General features: G+C 43.7%; 1 protein-coding gene across 4 annotated transcripts in view; it reads left to right on the forward strand.

Moving 5' to 3' along the window:
- The window catches only part of LPIN1 (lipin 1), a 94,164-nt gene that overhangs the window by 19,321 nt on the left and 58,214 nt on the right, over positions 1 to 16,629 (forward strand). For all 4 annotated transcript variants that reach the window (XR_012763264.1, XM_075414858.1, XM_075414854.1 and 1 more), the window contains exon 2: positions 5,614 to 5,670. Coding sequence is in view for 3 of the 4 variants with exons in the window: in XM_075414858.1 (XP_075270973.1) it covers positions 5,614 to 5,670 (57 nt within the window). In the remaining variant the exon portion in view is untranslated. The remainder of the gene's footprint in view (positions 1 to 5,613; positions 5,671 to 16,629) is intronic.

A 16,629-nucleotide genomic window follows, 5' to 3' on the forward strand; every position in this document is an offset into this window, starting at 1 on the left:
TGTGCTCTGCTGATCTCCATGTGCAGTAGCCCTCCGTGGCCTCCTACAGACCAGTGGCTATATTTTGGTAGCCCTCTTGTAGAAAGTAAATGTAGACAGCAATTCTTTCGCTTGGTGGAGTAAGATGTCAGGGTATTTGACTAGGAACTCACTATTGCAGCTTGTACAGAGCTCTGTGTAGTTACATTTCCGACATTTAATGAAAATACTAATTCATTGATGTTATTTATTTACGTCCCAAGCTTCACTTGACTCTAGCTACACCTCTCCAGAAAAATTTAATATTTTCAGTCAAACCTCAATATCCAAGATAGTAGGAAATGTTTTTCTTTCTTTAGGTCATTTCAAAAGGTAATTTGGTCATGTGCTGAATTTAGAATTGCCATCTTATCTTAGAAGAAGGTGGCCCTCCTTCCTCTTTGGTGATTAAAAGACACTATGTAGCGGAGATAGCATCCCCTCATCAAAGGCACTGGCCCAGATCTGCTGCTCTGCACTATGCAACCACACTACAGAGAAAATGCACGTCACCTCTGGGCATCAGGGGTGGGTCTTCTAATTGTTTTTTAAAATCAGATGCTCCTTAAGGGAGGAAATAGGATGTTTCTACCCGGTATTAGCAGAAAAGCAATGAAACACACGTACAGTGTGTACCTGACTACGTTAAGAGGCATGATTACTGTAGGAAACAGATTTGAATTACCTGAGTAATGCACAAATGAGTAACTTTGTTTACAACATCTATTGCATCAGTGTGATGAGTTAATCACCAGTCAGGTGATGTCGTGAGACTGAGTCGGAAGTTTGAGACAGAACAGCCTCTTAGGTCATGCAGTCCACCCCTCGGCTACTCTGCCATGCTTCCCTACAGCTCGTTTCTGCACTATTTTCTTAGTCAGATTCAAAACATTTAATGTAACAGGGTTTTCACCACCAGTTTCTGAATTTTTTCCACTGTGAGATTTCATTGGTAGGAAAGTGCTCCTGAAAATGCAGCTTCATCCTGCTGTGTCATTTTGTCACAAAATAATAGAATGCAAGGCTGGAAGAGACTCCGAGATCATCCGGTTCATTTCTATGCCTACAGGCAAATTCAGCTATAATTAAAACATTTCTGACAACTGCATGTTCAGTCTGCTCTGAAAGATCTCAGCTTCTTCCAGCAAGCCGTACCAGAGCTTGCCTACTCCTGATACTATAAAGTTGTCCTAATGCCTAAATGTTTCCTGTTGCATTTCATGTTCACTACATCGCCACATCTCTTTCAAGGAGATACGGGATTACAGTTACCACCTTTTCATTTTCCTTGCAATATTTTTATAAAAGATATATATTTCACTCTAGTGAGGGTATGAAGTATAGACCAACCTGTCCTCCCACAGATCTTATGCCATAATATCTGTTGTCTCTGAATCTTCTCTTGTTTTACTCCATCTTCTATCAGCTATAAGAAATCTCTCAACTCTTAAATGATTCATATTTATCTGGGAAAAGTACAGCTTGGCTTAATGCTTCCAGACTGGCCAAGACAGGGTCACAAAGCCTCTCTTTCAGGGTTAAAAGGCAAATTTTGCTTTACATCACAAGATACTGTTTTCTCATGAATATTAATGAATTTACCCTGACAGCTTAGGAGGATATTACTCCTGTCAGACGTCAGCAGAAGTGAACAACAGGACTTGTGATAAGTCTACGCTTGTGGAAGGAAGCAAGCTCAGGCAGCTCCAGAGGACATCTGGATCTCTTGGCTACAGTGGTGTTAGCGAACTAAACAATATGACATTGCCCATCCTCTGGCTTGGATGCTAACCAGTGTGATCCAGTCATCTCCATGCTATTAAGCTTCTTCAGCCCTCAAACCAGTTGGCCCCATTCAGATGCCTGATGGAAATGCTCCATGCTCACTCCCAAGCTGGGAACTGCTAGCTGGCCAGGGCTGCAGCCGTGCCAAGTGCTGCTCTTCCAGCGTCAGGGCACAGACCAGAGTGTCCCAGTGCCTCTGTCTGTGCCTTGGCCCTGTTAAGTTTTCTTGTACAGGAATAGCCCTTGTCTCCTATTTCACTAGCTTAAGCGCAAGGTCAACTTTTGCCTACGTTAGCTTTGTTCTTTAAGGTCAGCAGGGTGACTACAGAGACCGGTACAACTGACGAAAAGATTTGAGGCATCGTGTCTGCTTTAAAATAATTCTTACTCAGGTCAGTTTGCATTTCCAAGCCTACTAAACAGGAAAGGTGGACAGCTGATTTATAACAGCCAATCTAAAAAATGGACAAAACATCATTCAATAAAAATTTTTCCATTAATTGCAGAACTGAGTGAAAGCTCCTTAGGGTTGCCTTTCAAACGTGAGCAGAAGCAGAGATTAGGCAACTTGAAAGATCAAATACTTAACTGCAACATTCATTGCACTTTTAAACTGCTGGCAGGGATCCTGGAGAGTCGCGTGGTTGTTACACCAGTACACAAAGAATGTTTCACAGGACTGTCTCTGGTCACTGTTTTTCAGAAGAACTGAATGCACAGGCAGCAGCACTATTGTACAATTATCAACTCTGTTGCAGCACACTGTTGACTTTTCTGCTAATGAAACATACTGTTTTCCACTGGCAGTTCCTATTATTGCATTTCTGAGATTTTATTTATGTAATTACAGATGTGATTTTTTGGGAACTTTGACTCTTTTTAAGAAAGAAAGGAAAGGAAAGAGAGTGGGAGAGAAAGAGGGAACAAAAGTGAGTGAAAGAGAGTGAAAGAAAGAACAAGAACAAGAACAAGAAAAAAAGAAAAAGAAAAAAAGAAAAAGAAAAAACAACAAGAACAAGAAAAAGAAAAAGAAAATAAAAAGAAAAAAGAAAAAGAAAAAGAAAAAGAAAAAGAAAAAGAAAAAGAAAAAGAAAAAGAAAAAGAAAAAGAAAAAGAAAAAGAAAAAGAAAAAGAAAAAGAAAAAGAAAAAGAAAAAGAAAAAGAGGGTCAGTCTAATCCTTTCATGAATACAGATATTTGTAAAGGAATCTACTTGTCTGAGCTCTTTTCTAGCTGGATGGGCTCCAAAATAGACTGCAAAGGTTGGGGAAAGAGGAAGAAGGGATGAATTAATACAGAAAACCCTTGATCCACTCTGCCAACGTGTCCCTGATGTCTGGAGTATGAAGGTGGCAGCTCCCCGTGTACTGCCTGCCTTCACAGCCAATCCTTCCAGCCCACCCACAAAGCGTCTGTTCTGGACCCAGTGGCATGCACAGGAGGCAGACTGGTACCCTAACTGGTTCTCGTCTTGCACGGCTCATTTTCTCTGGGAAATCCGGACACTACATCCACGCTGTGGGGTGGGCATTTTCCAGGGAATGAACCCAGTTGTTCCCCAAACACTGCATCCAGCTGGCACCTCTGGGTTTCCTTTTCACAGGACAAGACATGCATGGGGCTGGCACCCCTCCCTGGGAGGTGGAAGTGCTCCTAAAATTCAAAAAGCGACAAAGACTAAAGACATGCACTGAGACCCACACCTCAGATTGCGTAAAATGGGATGCAAAATATATTGCAAAATATAGAACACATATAGCATATGTATTTTATATGCCCCAGAAATACAAACATGAAGTACACAAACACTGTGAATTTGCTCTGATATTTCATGTTCTGAATATTTAATGTTATCCCTGAGCAGTCAACTGCCATGAAATCTTCAAGCCACTGTCCTGGTCAATAAAGCAGCATGATGCATCTTCATCCCAAACAGGCCCATACAGCAGGAAAATATGATTATATTAAACCCAGTATTTGCATAAAACACACATCTGTATTTCAATTAATAATATAGCCTGCAAGAGTATTTCTGTTCATTTAATTCTTGGCACAAAAATGCCAGTATTTTTGTTCTGCTTCTGAGAACTGAAAGAAAGGGTAGACTTGTTTTAAATCAGTGGGTCATATTGAAAGAGATCTATTTCTAATTCGGATGCTCTACTTCCTTTGTAACACAGAGCAAGTAATTTAATCAGGGTGTATCTCAGTTTCTTCATTTGGAAAATGGAATTAATAATACCTCCTGGCCCATAGGGTTGTTGAGAGACTTGGTAAATTGTGTTTGAATAGTGTGATGCAATCCCTAATGGAATGCTCATGTACAAGGTATTATCGTGACCAGAGAAGGGCTACGTGCCAGACCTCTACTGTCCTCTCCTGATGGTGCCACCCCAAACTTACTTTTCACGCCACCCACCTGAAATGTTGTTCTAATTATACATGTAACAGAGTGTGTGAGTGAGTGTAATGAACATTAATGGAACCCTTAAGAACTGCACCTACCAGAACTGGGTGAATTTATTTCTGCAGTGCTTGTTTTTTATTTCTGATTCCTCTTTAATTTTTATTCTTTCATTAGCTGTATTTAGATGCGAAAGACTTCAGAAAAGAGACAATTTGGTGCCTTTTCTATTCGCTCAGTAAGATTCCACAGAGTATTCTGGGTGTCATGTAACTTGAGAGTGATAAAGAGTAGAATGGATTAGTTTTTTTCTGGTGAGCATTTGTGCTTGAAAAATTATGAGATTTGAATATGAGGGAACATGCATGTTTTCAGAACACACGTCACCAGCAAACTTGGCCATATTTGAATGTCAATTTTTCTACGCACCAAAGGGAAATCTTTCAAATGATTGGTTCATATCATCATACATATCAATCCTGCAAATTAGTCCTTTCAGTGTAAAATTTCACTATGGAATAAAAAATAGTATAAACTGTAGTACAGAATTTCTCTTCAATAACTTTTCCTTTTATTTTAAACATGAAACCCTTCATCTCCAGCAACACTGGAAGCTTACCCATTTTACTATGTATTAATTTATTTCAACATGTCTTGCAACTGTGGTCTCTTTAAAAATGAAATCACCATTCACTCCTACTTCTGTGTATTCAGAAAGAGGTCGTCACTGTCGTTGTGTGCCACCTCATCTGTGGGGCTCTGACTCTCAGAGTACAGCCACCCCGTTGAAGCTCCTGTGCTGCCTGTCAGGAGGGGACTGCTCAGGGAACAAAGTCCTGGCTCTGCTGTGCAGCCCCTGAAGTCCTTGTTGCCTCAAAGGGGCTGAAACGTGCTCTTCTTGTCCTACAGAACTCCTTTTCTTGTCCTACTGGGTATTACAGTCTTCCTGTACCACAATCAGATCTAGGGATGCTGCCATATGAAAAGATCTTCTCCCCAGGCAGCAGGGTGGGATTACAACTCTGCCTCTGTCCTTTGCATCGGGCATCCCCACCCTGAAAAAGAATAAACAGAGCTTGTTGTGGTCCATGCTTCTTCAGAGCTCACAGGGATCCCCTGCTTGCAAGCTCCCTCTGACTGGTGGTACAGAGCCTGCCAGCGGAGGAGTAAATTCTTCTGCAAAAACCCTGAAAACTGAGATGATGGAAAGAGGGAATTGAGAATACCTCTCAGCACAGATAAAAAGTGAGGAGGAGACCAGGGCAATGTGGTTTACAAAGGAATCACAGGAGAGGTATTCATTAGAGCAGTTGGGTTTCAAGGACTTTAATCGAGGCCTGGATACATTAACTTCTGTTCACAGTTAATTAACTGTATTATTCCTTATTATTCTTTGTTTCTTTCAGATTCCATTGATGAAAGATCCCGGCTGGATTCGAAACGTCTGGACTCTCAATCTAAATGTAGGAATTTAATTGTTTATTTGCTTTTTAACTCCAGTGCCTTAGGGCAGGGCTAGCTTGAAGCCTGGCAGGTCTTTGGGAAAACAGGATAAAGCAGTGGTTGACCCTTGTCCACCTGCTGATATCCAATGCAGCAAGTCCAAGTGTCGCCCTTTGGACACTGTGCTACTGTATGTCCACTGTGGTATTACAACTGCTATGAAAGGCTGGGTGGCTCTGTGAAGCTGGTGGCCCTCACATGTGGCTGGTACTAGCTGGGTAAGGATGGAAACTTTGGAAATTTGGCACGGCAGCAAGTACAGAATCAGAAAACCTGTGGCAAATGTGAGATGTGCGATGTGTCCCAAGCCAGGGAAAACGTGCCCAGACACCCCTGCTGCTGCTCTCCTGGAAGGCAAAGAGCACATCTATGAGGTGGTGGTCTTGGGACACAGCCATGAATCGGACAGAAGAACCACTCAGGAGAAGTGATGAGGGAGGGAGAATGGCACTTACTGCCCCAGTTACAGAAGTGCCACCACTGAACGATTTGTGAAGGAGGCAAAAGAGACAGATCCAGCAAACAACCTGATGATTTCCTAAGTGACTCTGGACTGTATTCCTCAGCAGTCACCTACTCTTAGGGTGACGGTGGGGCAGAATATTTAGAGGCTGACGTGTTCGAAATCACAGGTAGGACCACAGCATTTCCACCCAGCACCGAGCAGAGCCATGTAGGCACATCCGCCCAGCTGAGCTACTGGAGTCACCGCACAGCTCTGCGTAGGTTTCACAGGAGATGTATTAGCCTGGGTGGAGTATAATGTTAGCATAGCCGTATTGCTATCTCGCATAGATCCCACTCAGGTGTTTCCATACAACCCACACAGTGCAGTGTAGGATATACTCTACGGTTTACAGACGAACCTTCCTGATCCAGGAGTCTATGGTGACTTGCGTGTAGCTCCTCGGTGTGCTAGCTGATTGGTACAGCCTGGCAGCTTTTCGGTTTGGGTCTGACAGATTTAGGTCGAGATTTCCATGAAGGTATGTCAACTTTTATAAACTGAGGATCTAACCTTTATGATGAGTTTGATACTAGCAATGTCATGGAAGCTGGATGGGTAGAGAAGTCAACCAGGCAGTCTGAAATGAGGGTGAGGTGGGTTGCTGTTGGCAGTGGCTGGATTTGGACATCCACTTCAGTAGCTGAGCTATGCAGACAGAAAGGTCCCTGGGAGTTGAAACTGTCAGTAAAATAAACAGGGAAGGAGCTCCAATTAGCAAAGGGCAGCATAAAATCTGAAACTTAAATGTGTGAAAAGCAATACTATGGATATGATCTTTCCTTTGCAAACTTGGGGAACATTCAGATCATTCTTCAGGCGAGACTCTGAACTTTACAAGAACATCTCCTGGGTAACTGAAACATATCACGTGAACTTGTGCTGTGACTTTAAAAGCACTGAGGATAATGCATTCCTGCAGTTAGATTATACTTTAAGAAGAAGTCAGTTTACATTTTATTTGGGCAAAATTTTCAATTCATTTTTGTATATCGTTATTACACTGCTTGTAACGTGGTACAGAAAGATATGAGGAAGAGGAGGAGGAAGACCTTTGTAACGTGGCTGTGCTATATTTAAAACATGCCACATGGGAGGGAGATTCTGGGAAATTAGCAAACCACTAACGATAAAAAAATCCCACAGATGTCACAGACAAAAGACGTGTTTGCACTAAGCTGTGCCTATGTCTGTACAGACACGCTAGCAGTATGAAACAGAAAGCGAGAAAACCCTATCGAACTGCGTCTGCCACAGGCAGCAGAATTGCACGGGATGATCTCCATCTGACCGGGACAAGGTAGATGAGCAATGGGCATGATCCCAGCCCCACGCAAGCAGCATGCAAAACACGCCGGGTGAACGAGCTGGGCTGTCACCGAGGGCTGCAGGGGAGGGGCAGCTGCTGTCTCCGGGATGACAGCACAGGGAGGCTTTTTGGTTTGTGCCCAAATTGCAGTGTGGGGGTGGGCACGGGGAAAAACAGGATGTCTGAAGAGTCCAGAGCAGAAGCAGACATGTACCTTGACGTGACTCTGAGCTACCTGTGGGTATGATTTCGGTTTTTTATTCTATTAAATAGAATTATTTTCTGTATTTTCTGCTCAGGCCCTTGTCTCTTCTTGTATTATGACAGAGCTGGACACAAAGCACTATCTGCTTGCCTGTTCCTAGTCTTGCTTTTAAAAAAAAAAATTCCACCCTTTTGAAACAATGAGCATGACCTTCTGTTTGTGTAATACAGAGTTCACTGGCTTGAATGGGATTACGTTGCTTTGTGGGAAGTGAGCACCAGGCCTGATACTTTTCAGACTCCAAACTCACTGGGATGGGAATTCTCTTTGCTCATGATATGCTGAACACAGTGTCGCTGACGTGCGCATAACAGTGAAACAAGCTTATGTTGCTTTTGTGGGCAGAAGCTGCTAGGTTTGAGAGGCTGTTCGTGGTATGTAGATTTGTCTGGAGTAGATAAACATTAAACGGTAATGAGGGTAGCAGGAATGAGGAAAAGTCTCTGATGAATTCTCAGATTTGCATAACGGAATATGTAAAGCATAGAGACCGCCAGGACAACGGCTTTCTACCCCAGAACGTGCTGGACCTAATGAAATGGATTCCACTAATTTCAATGAAATAAATGATTTCCATAGACTTATGCAAAATACTTGTATGTAAGTGCAAGTGCTTGTAAGCCTTTCTCAAACTGTGAATAAAACAGGTGGACACAGAGTTGACCTTTATGTTGGCTTTTACGTGAGGGAGGGATCTAGACAATGATACGTAGAGCGGGCAGTTGATTACATGTTCATTTACAGTATTTTAATACTGGACTAACTAAAATTGTTTCAGCTTTCTCAGTTGACATTGGATTAGAATTCCTCATAATGGATCATTGCCTCCTGAGAGCCATTCAAATACATCATACCTTCTGGCCAGATTACGCAGCCATACTAACCCCCCTTTAAGACAGGTGTTTCACCTGCAAAAACTTCTGTGTATTTTATAGTTCAAGATTCTTTTATATTTCAGAGTCTGTGTTCAAATACTAATATTTGAATACTGAAACTTTCCGTTGCATTAGAATTCTAATTTTTGCTTAGCTTTCAACACAACAGCAAAAATCAGAAAAAGGAAATACTTCCTTTTAAGCCACAGACTGTGGTTCGTCCATTAAACGCTTCCAGATTGGCTGATATACTCTTTGTCACAGCAAACCTAAGTTTAGTTTTTCAAATAATTATTTTTAGACTGATGGACATGAAATGCTGTTTAATTGCAGTTCTAAAATAACATCCATTACAATGTTCAGGGACTGTACAGCTGTAACACTTCTGGAGAGACTACACTCATTTCGACACCAAGAATATTTTGAGGGAAGGATTTACTACTCAGTTACCACGGTCACTTCTCCCACTCATAGAAATTTGAACATGAAGCCAAAATAAAATAAAGTATATTTTCATGGTTTTGGAAAGCCAATCACATCTATTAACTCTATTAGCACTCCAGATGTAAAAATGGTAAAAAGGAAGTCAGTTCCTCAGCTGATGTCACATAGATAGGCACTTCCTTACAGAAGATGTAAAGACAGAGAGCAGGTACAAAACTGAAATAAATGACAATGCTGCTGCTTTAACATATTCAACTTAGAGGTACCAGGGGGAGTTTTATACAAGTCCTCAGCCTAAACTAGTGAGTGAACTGCTTAGATAAGAGAAAGACTGCACAGTAAACAACCTGATTTACTGATTAATTGCCCAGGTTTGATGCAAGCCATGAAAGAGAATTTATTGGCCTGTGACTGCATGTGCAGGATTTAATTCTGTGCCTCAGCTTGTTCCTAGGATTTCAACACAATCTTGATCATTAACTTTATCAGTAGCAATATATTTCTGAGAACAAATCAGCCCAAAACAGTAAGACTAAATCGGCTCTGATAGCAAGCAAGACTGAAAAGATCAGTCACTTACGCCAAACGTATTTTTAAACATTATCATTGTTCCATATAGCTCAAATTTTGCCTGAAGAAATTATTGTCACAAGCATTCAAAGGGTGACTGTACTTTAAATCCAGAACAAGCACAGTCCTTTGCATAAACTCTAATCACTAAAATCCCCAAGAATGGAATTGCAAAGAAAATGCGACTAAGACAAGTTATCTCAAAACAGCATCTCACCTCTCACCCCACATCACCTGATACAGAGTCTAGAGGTTAAAGCTCAGAGAGATCTGAACTCCGTGCTGCCAGATGCCAGCTGTCCTCACAGCTCGGCACAGGAGAAGCGATGAGCAGACAGTGTAGAAGGGCCTGGGGCCAGAGCTCCTGAGCAGACTTGCACCCTGTTCCCGCAAGCCTCGAGGAGGGGCAGCGGGCGCAGGACCCACGCCTCCTGCACAGGCTGAACTGGGAAAGGTGGAGAAGCGCCCTTTCAAATGGCACACACAGACGTTTAAAAAAAATGCCTTAACTTGGTTACATCCTACCACTTCAGATAGTCAAGAAAGCTAAGTCTTAGTGAAAGAAAAAAAAAAAAAGTAGCAAGCAGTTGGATTATCTCACTTTTTTCCAGCAAAATTAATAAGATAGGGCTGAAGAGGGGAACTTTTGGGCAAAGCTGGCAGAGGCCTCCCCATCAGTTCACCAGTAGGGCAAAAAGCAGCCAGGGTCTGCCTCTCCTCCTGGCAGCCTGCTCACAGTCCTCCATCTGCTTCTCTTTCTTGATGGGAGATCAAAACCTTTTCCACCCGGTTTATATGACAGCCTGAACCAACGACAGTACCTGAGACAGTGCAGAATTCTCTGGCTTCAAAGCCAAGTAAACCTGCTTCTTGGAACTACAAGCGAGGGACAGGGTGCCCCTCCATTCAGCAGGAGCCACACACAGAACAATCCCTTCTGCACCCTGGTCTGCACAGAAGGGAAGAATTTTTCTGTCACAGTGAGAAGCACCAAATATTGTTACTTTTATTATAAAACTGATGTTAGACACTTTACTCTCTCAGTGGAGTTCAGAATGAATTTCAAGCTGAGCTCCTGCACTTCATGCCTTGCCTACCACAAGAAACAGCTTTATACAAAAATATCTCTTTATCTTCCTATTATCTTACGTTGGCTATAACTGTTACAACTTTGTCAGCTGCAGGAAAGACAGACTAGTTTGCACAGTAAGGAGGTAACAACTCCGTGAACTAATCAAGATGTGCTACTTTACAACCCCCAAGCAATAACTTTCAGAACATTTTTGCAAGGATAATTCACTATTGGGAGGCAGTCTGATGTAGAAATTGCAGACATGAGACTGAGAGGAAAGCAAAAATCTTCTCAACAGAAGGAGGTGGTTTCCAAATACGTTTTCCTCTTCAGGATTAATATTAGTATTATAGTTTGTGAAAGTTGCAGTTATAGTAAAGAAAAGATGATACCCTGAGAAGCAGAGCAGCTTTGTTTGAAGTTCTCAAAGCGTGCTTTGTACTGTTTTGTTTGAAAAAAATAATACCAAAGATCTTTCATTTGACTTGCTGTGCTTTGAAAGTGTGTTCTGGGCAAAAGCTTTGCTAGTCATGCATTGATTTACCGGACTGATGAAAAGCTAGCTTTTGGGCTGGAAAGCATTTCAGTCTAAACCAGGACAGAGGGGTTTTCCACGGAGTTGTGTACCATCTCTTATTTCTTGTACATGTGTGCATTTAAATGTCAGTATGTATTTTCCCTGAGCAGAGTAAAGGTCTGTGTTTGAACATGCCTATGCAGGAATTCCGGGCTTTGGCTGAAGAAAGAACATGTTGATGATTTCACTTTTATATCCTTAATCTTGTACATTGTGATGGCTTTGCTTTATCAGGGATTAAGACTTTCTGAACTTTCCGAGATCATATGTAGAGGGCTCAAGCTTGGTTGTTTACAGATTTGGAGCTAAATTACTTTCTGATGAGACTGGACTGGCACAAGTGGGCGTCCCGCAGGGCTGATGCATTTAGACTCTCTTGTTTCTAGTTTAAATATTCCTACGCTCTTTTTCTTTGGCCATGCTTGGATCATAGGAGTCAATAGGTGCCTCTGTTTCTCAGTAGCCAAGTAGTTTGTATCAGAGAAATGAGTTTTGACTGTGGAAAGAGCTGCTAGGATATAAAGGAAGCATTGAGGTTTTCATGGTTTTGCAAGGCTGGATGTGGATCTAGAGGAAAAAGAAAGGCTCTTTTGAGAATCATCATCATCGAGACTGGTTATATTCTGAAAAGGAGACAGCAGCTTGTCTGGCAGTTTGTCGGCTACAGATCCCCTTTTTGGGACTATATTTTCGGGGGTGGGGGGGGAAGTGTATCTGTCACAAAACTAAGTCCGAAAGTACTTGGTTCAAAATCAAGTTTGGTTGTGCAACGCAAGCCCTGATGGCATCAGAGCTGATAAGCCTGTTATCATTACAGATGAGCATCTTGGTACATGACCGGTGCCTCCCACCCTGCCTCAAATTCCAGCTGCAGCAGCTCCTGGAAAATTATAATCCCTCATTTGATCGATTAACAAAATAATCCTCTCAGTTTCCCTTTCCACCTGTCATCCCCCTACCTCACTAATGACTTAATATTTATAGTACTTCTGATGACACCACAGTCCTCCTAAGGATGATGTCACCCTCTCACCTCTTAACAGTGAGGCCAGAGAAGGAAGATAAGAAATGATGTCAGAAGTGTGTTGGCTAGCATGCGTGACTGTCAGCAGACAGTTACAATACTGTGACCATATGGAAAGCAAAACCCAACAGCCCAAGCTGGCCGAGTGCAGGGAGCTCAGCTGGGTCAGGCTTGATGGTTGGTGCAGGCCAGAAGCACCTGCCTGCATGTCACAGACTGAACACACCACAAAAGGCAAGGCGGTTTCATACGGAATAAAGTATAAAATCTGTCCTTTATGGCTTTATGTTGGACAAGGACAGCATTCTTTCTCTTTTCAAAGTTGTTTGCTACTCAAATCTTCAAGCACAGGACACTGAAAGTGGGAACAGTGGATCCCAGGAATAGAGACAAAGCAAAACCAGGAGGACAGACAAAACTGGCAACAAGTTAAAGATAAGGGGGGGCCAAACGTTTTAGAAATCTCTGCAACAAAATAACATCTCCTCACACTTCTTAAAAAAAGTTCTCAAATAAATCACCCACTAAGAGGCAGATTAAATGTCAGGATTTACACGCTACAACAACCAGCGCTACTGTGCCTTCAAATGAAGGACAAAATGAAATATGAGATAATTGGACTTCAATGGAAAAGAAAAAGAAAGGGGGAAAATAATGTGAACCAGACAGAGACTTCGGTAGATTATCACAGGTACTGTAGGTACTGTATAAAAATATCTACTTATGTTAGGAGAACTATTCCTATATTAAGATGGTAGAACATTTAATTAGGCAATTATAGAACCAGAGTCCAGCCATTTTCTAATGTTTACACTACAATAAAACTAGATCAACTCTTTATGCTGCCTGAGCTACTCTGAGTTTGATACTACTACAGAGAACATCAGTGCCAGACTCCAGAGCCATCTTTGCTTAGGAGTTCATTATAAATCACAAGCTAAAAGCTCAACTTTTCTATTTACTGGATCATTTTTACATGCACAGTGTGCATGCCTTAGCAATTGCAGTCATTCATAACCCAGGTACTATGTGCCTGAACATGAACTCCACTTCTAGTGGAGGAAATGCCAGACATTGCTGATAGTGCATTAAATAATTAACTTTTTGGTTTGAGTGGTTATGTTGCTCACTGGCAACACACTTGCCAGAAAAATCTAATGTCCCAAGCTAGAACTGAAAGCCTTTTTTTTCCCCCTGCATGAACTTATGTACCTCTCTCTTGGAAACTGTTCTTGAGTTTATTAAACTCCTCTGTGCTTGTAGACTGTTTTTTTTTTTCCAACATACTTCTATTAATTTACAGAAGACTACACAGCTCAACTTTCTTCTTACTTGTATTCTCATTGAAACTGTGAGCCCTGATCACAGGCTAGAATTCCAGTGTGCCAGAACTGTGCAAACACAGAGTGAACACGTAAACTCTGAGCTCTTTGGGACAGAAATCAACAGTTAGGTAATAATGGACAGATACAAACAGACCAGTGAAGGAGTGGAAAGAAAAAGCTTTCATAAGCAGGTTCTTTGAAAGTTTGTGGTCAGTTTTAATTCAGACCTTGGGAAACAAACTTGTGTTGCTCAACAAAACGCCACCAGAAAGCAATCTGTTAAGGGGGAAATGTTACAGGAAGAAAACAGTAAATAGTTCAGAACTTCTCCATTCCTGAGTGTGTTTTGGAAATGCCACCACCAGTGACTGTCCTCTTGCAAGGGCAGAGCACGTCTCCTGACTACAGTGAAGGGCCCTCAGCCATCTGGTTTTGTGGGTAACTCCAGCTTACTTTGTAGTAACCGTCCCCAACCACACAGTCCTCCAGACTCTGCGCTGGGCTGAGCCTAAACCACAGCCTTGACCATGCTGAGGCTTGGGTGGTAGGGAAGGTTACGCACTAGTGCTTATTCCCCTAGACAGATGTAACTGGTGAGAGTAGATCTGAGCTGAAGTGCAGCCCAAGACGAGTAAGGATATCAGTTGGCAGAGGCTGGTCCACAGAAGTAATCTGAGAAACACCGCCCTGCACTGCGGTCACACCATCAGTAACAACAGAGTGAAAAGGCACAGAAGGATGAAGACGGTGCCTTGCTGTTAACAGAAGCTCACTGTTGCTGTGCAGGCATTTGGCACTTCCCATGGCATCTTGTGTGTATCGCGGCTATATTTACACTGCTCCGTAGGCAGAGAAACCTCGCACATGGAACCATTAAAAACGTAGAGCATTATTCCCTGGGTTATTTTACATCAAGCAGCAGATGGCTGGACATGATAAATAACTAAACACAATATAGCACTTCCCAGAGCTGAGGCTCTAGCTTCTGGATTTCTGAACAAAGCAGAGAAGGGTGGGCGTTGTTTGGGCTGTGGAAAGACAGTGGGTTTGGTTCAGTGTGTCACAATTTTGTTTTTGTTTTAGCATAGTAGTGACAGAATGTAGCAGAACAGTATGTTAGAGCAGTCTGGACGGTGATGGCTGGAGGATACCACTCCCCAGGAGAGAACAAAACACGGGCTCGTATTCCTCACCAACGCGGTGGGCAGAGCACTGGTCAGGATCCACAGCCGGCACAGACACAGCTTCTGCCGTTTACACCAGGGATGGGATTATTTGCCAGCACTGCTTATAGCCTGGAACGGCTGACTGCCCACTGAGAAGGGATTAGACACGACACACCTGGGAAGAGAAACTGCAGGCGTTTCTGGGCTCAGGTGCACACTGTTGTATCTCAGGGATTAAGCAAACTCCCTTGGTTGTTGCGCCCAGGCAGAAACCGCCTGCACTGATTTTTTCATTCTAGAACCGAGGTGCGCTCGTTAGCTGTGTAACCGGGGATGGAGGCCAACAACAAGCAGGGGTTCGCGCCGGCGAGCGTGCTCCGGGCCCCGTCCCACGGTGGTTCTGTCACCTTTGCACAAAGAACAGCCAGCGCGGGGCCAGAGTTAGCAGAACCGCGGGAGGAAGGCGCGCTGGAGAAAACCAGCTCGGAGGGTCACAGTCGGGTGATGGCCTTGAGGAGATTCCACTGAGATTGTTTCACAGAATAACTGGAAAGCTGACAGAAAAAGGAAGGCTTAAGTGCTAATTAGTCAACAAGGAACTCTTCCGGGGCTTCAGCTGCGTGTACGTTTTGGGGAATGCAACATGTAGACACACGAAATCCAGCTCTGAAAATCTTGTTTTCAAGCCTAAAATTCGCAGGCTTTTCTTCAGCTAATGAACTTGGATCCTTTTTTTTTGCGGATATTCTTTGTCCTCTTTTTTCCGCGTTGCTCTGTTTCCCGCAGAGTTGGTTTGCACTTAGCGCTGCCCTCCTCTGCCTTCTGGAAACAGACTCAGAAAAGCCTGGAAGGTTCCTCCCTCCGTTAATTCTTGTCACGGACATCCACCCCCCTGTTCAGCTGCGTAAGGCGCTTGCTGTAAAGGGGGGTTACCATATGGCTTAAATGGAAGGGAACGGCTGTCTGGTGGAAAAACTTTATTTCATGGCGTTTATTTGCAGGGCTAAAGTGTAGGATAGTGCCCAGTGGTCTGGGCTGAATCAGGAGGAGAGGCTGAGGGAACTGGGCTTGTTCAGCCTGAAGAAGAGAAGGCTGAGAGGGGACCATAAAAATGCCTATAAGTATCTGAAGGGTGGGTGTCAGGAGGATGGGGCCAAGCTCTTTTCCGTGGTGCCCAGTGACAGGACAAGGGGCAATGGGCACAAACTGAGGCACAGGAAGTTCCACCTGAACATGAGGAAGAACTTCTTCCCTCTGAGGGTGATGGAGCAGTGGAACAGGCTGCCCAGGGAGGTTGTGGGGTCTCCTTCTCTGAAGATATTCAAGACCCGCCTGGACAAGGTCCTGTGCAGCCTGCTGTAGGTGACCCTGCTTCGGCAGGAGGGTTGGACCAGATGACCCACTGAGGTCTCTTCCAACCCCGAACATTCTGTGATTCCCTGTTCCAGGCTCTGGTTTTCCCATCCGCTGTAAAGATGCCTCCTTTGTTAAACGTTTTTGACATCGACTGAAACGAGCTGGTAAAAAAAAATAAGGTATTTCTGTGATTGCCACGTCAAGCTTGACGTCATCGTTTAAACAAACCAGCAGACACAGCGCCCGGCGCTGCCGAAGCTCCCGCCGGCCAAGGCACAGCAGCGGGCGGCGAACTCGGGGCGGCCCCGCGGGGACGGGCGGGAGGAGCCGCCCGCCGCATCCCCTCAGCGCCGCCAGGCCGAGGGCCCGCCCGCCGCTCCGCCCCGGGGCACAGCGCGAGGCCGTCACGCCACCCCCCGCCACCCCCCGCG

Source organism: Opisthocomus hoazin, chromosome 2 (assembly GCF_030867145.1).
Source record: "Opisthocomus hoazin isolate bOpiHoa1 chromosome 2, bOpiHoa1.hap1, whole genome shotgun sequence".
Taxonomy (NCBI): domain Eukaryota; kingdom Metazoa; phylum Chordata; class Aves; order Opisthocomiformes; family Opisthocomidae; genus Opisthocomus; species Opisthocomus hoazin.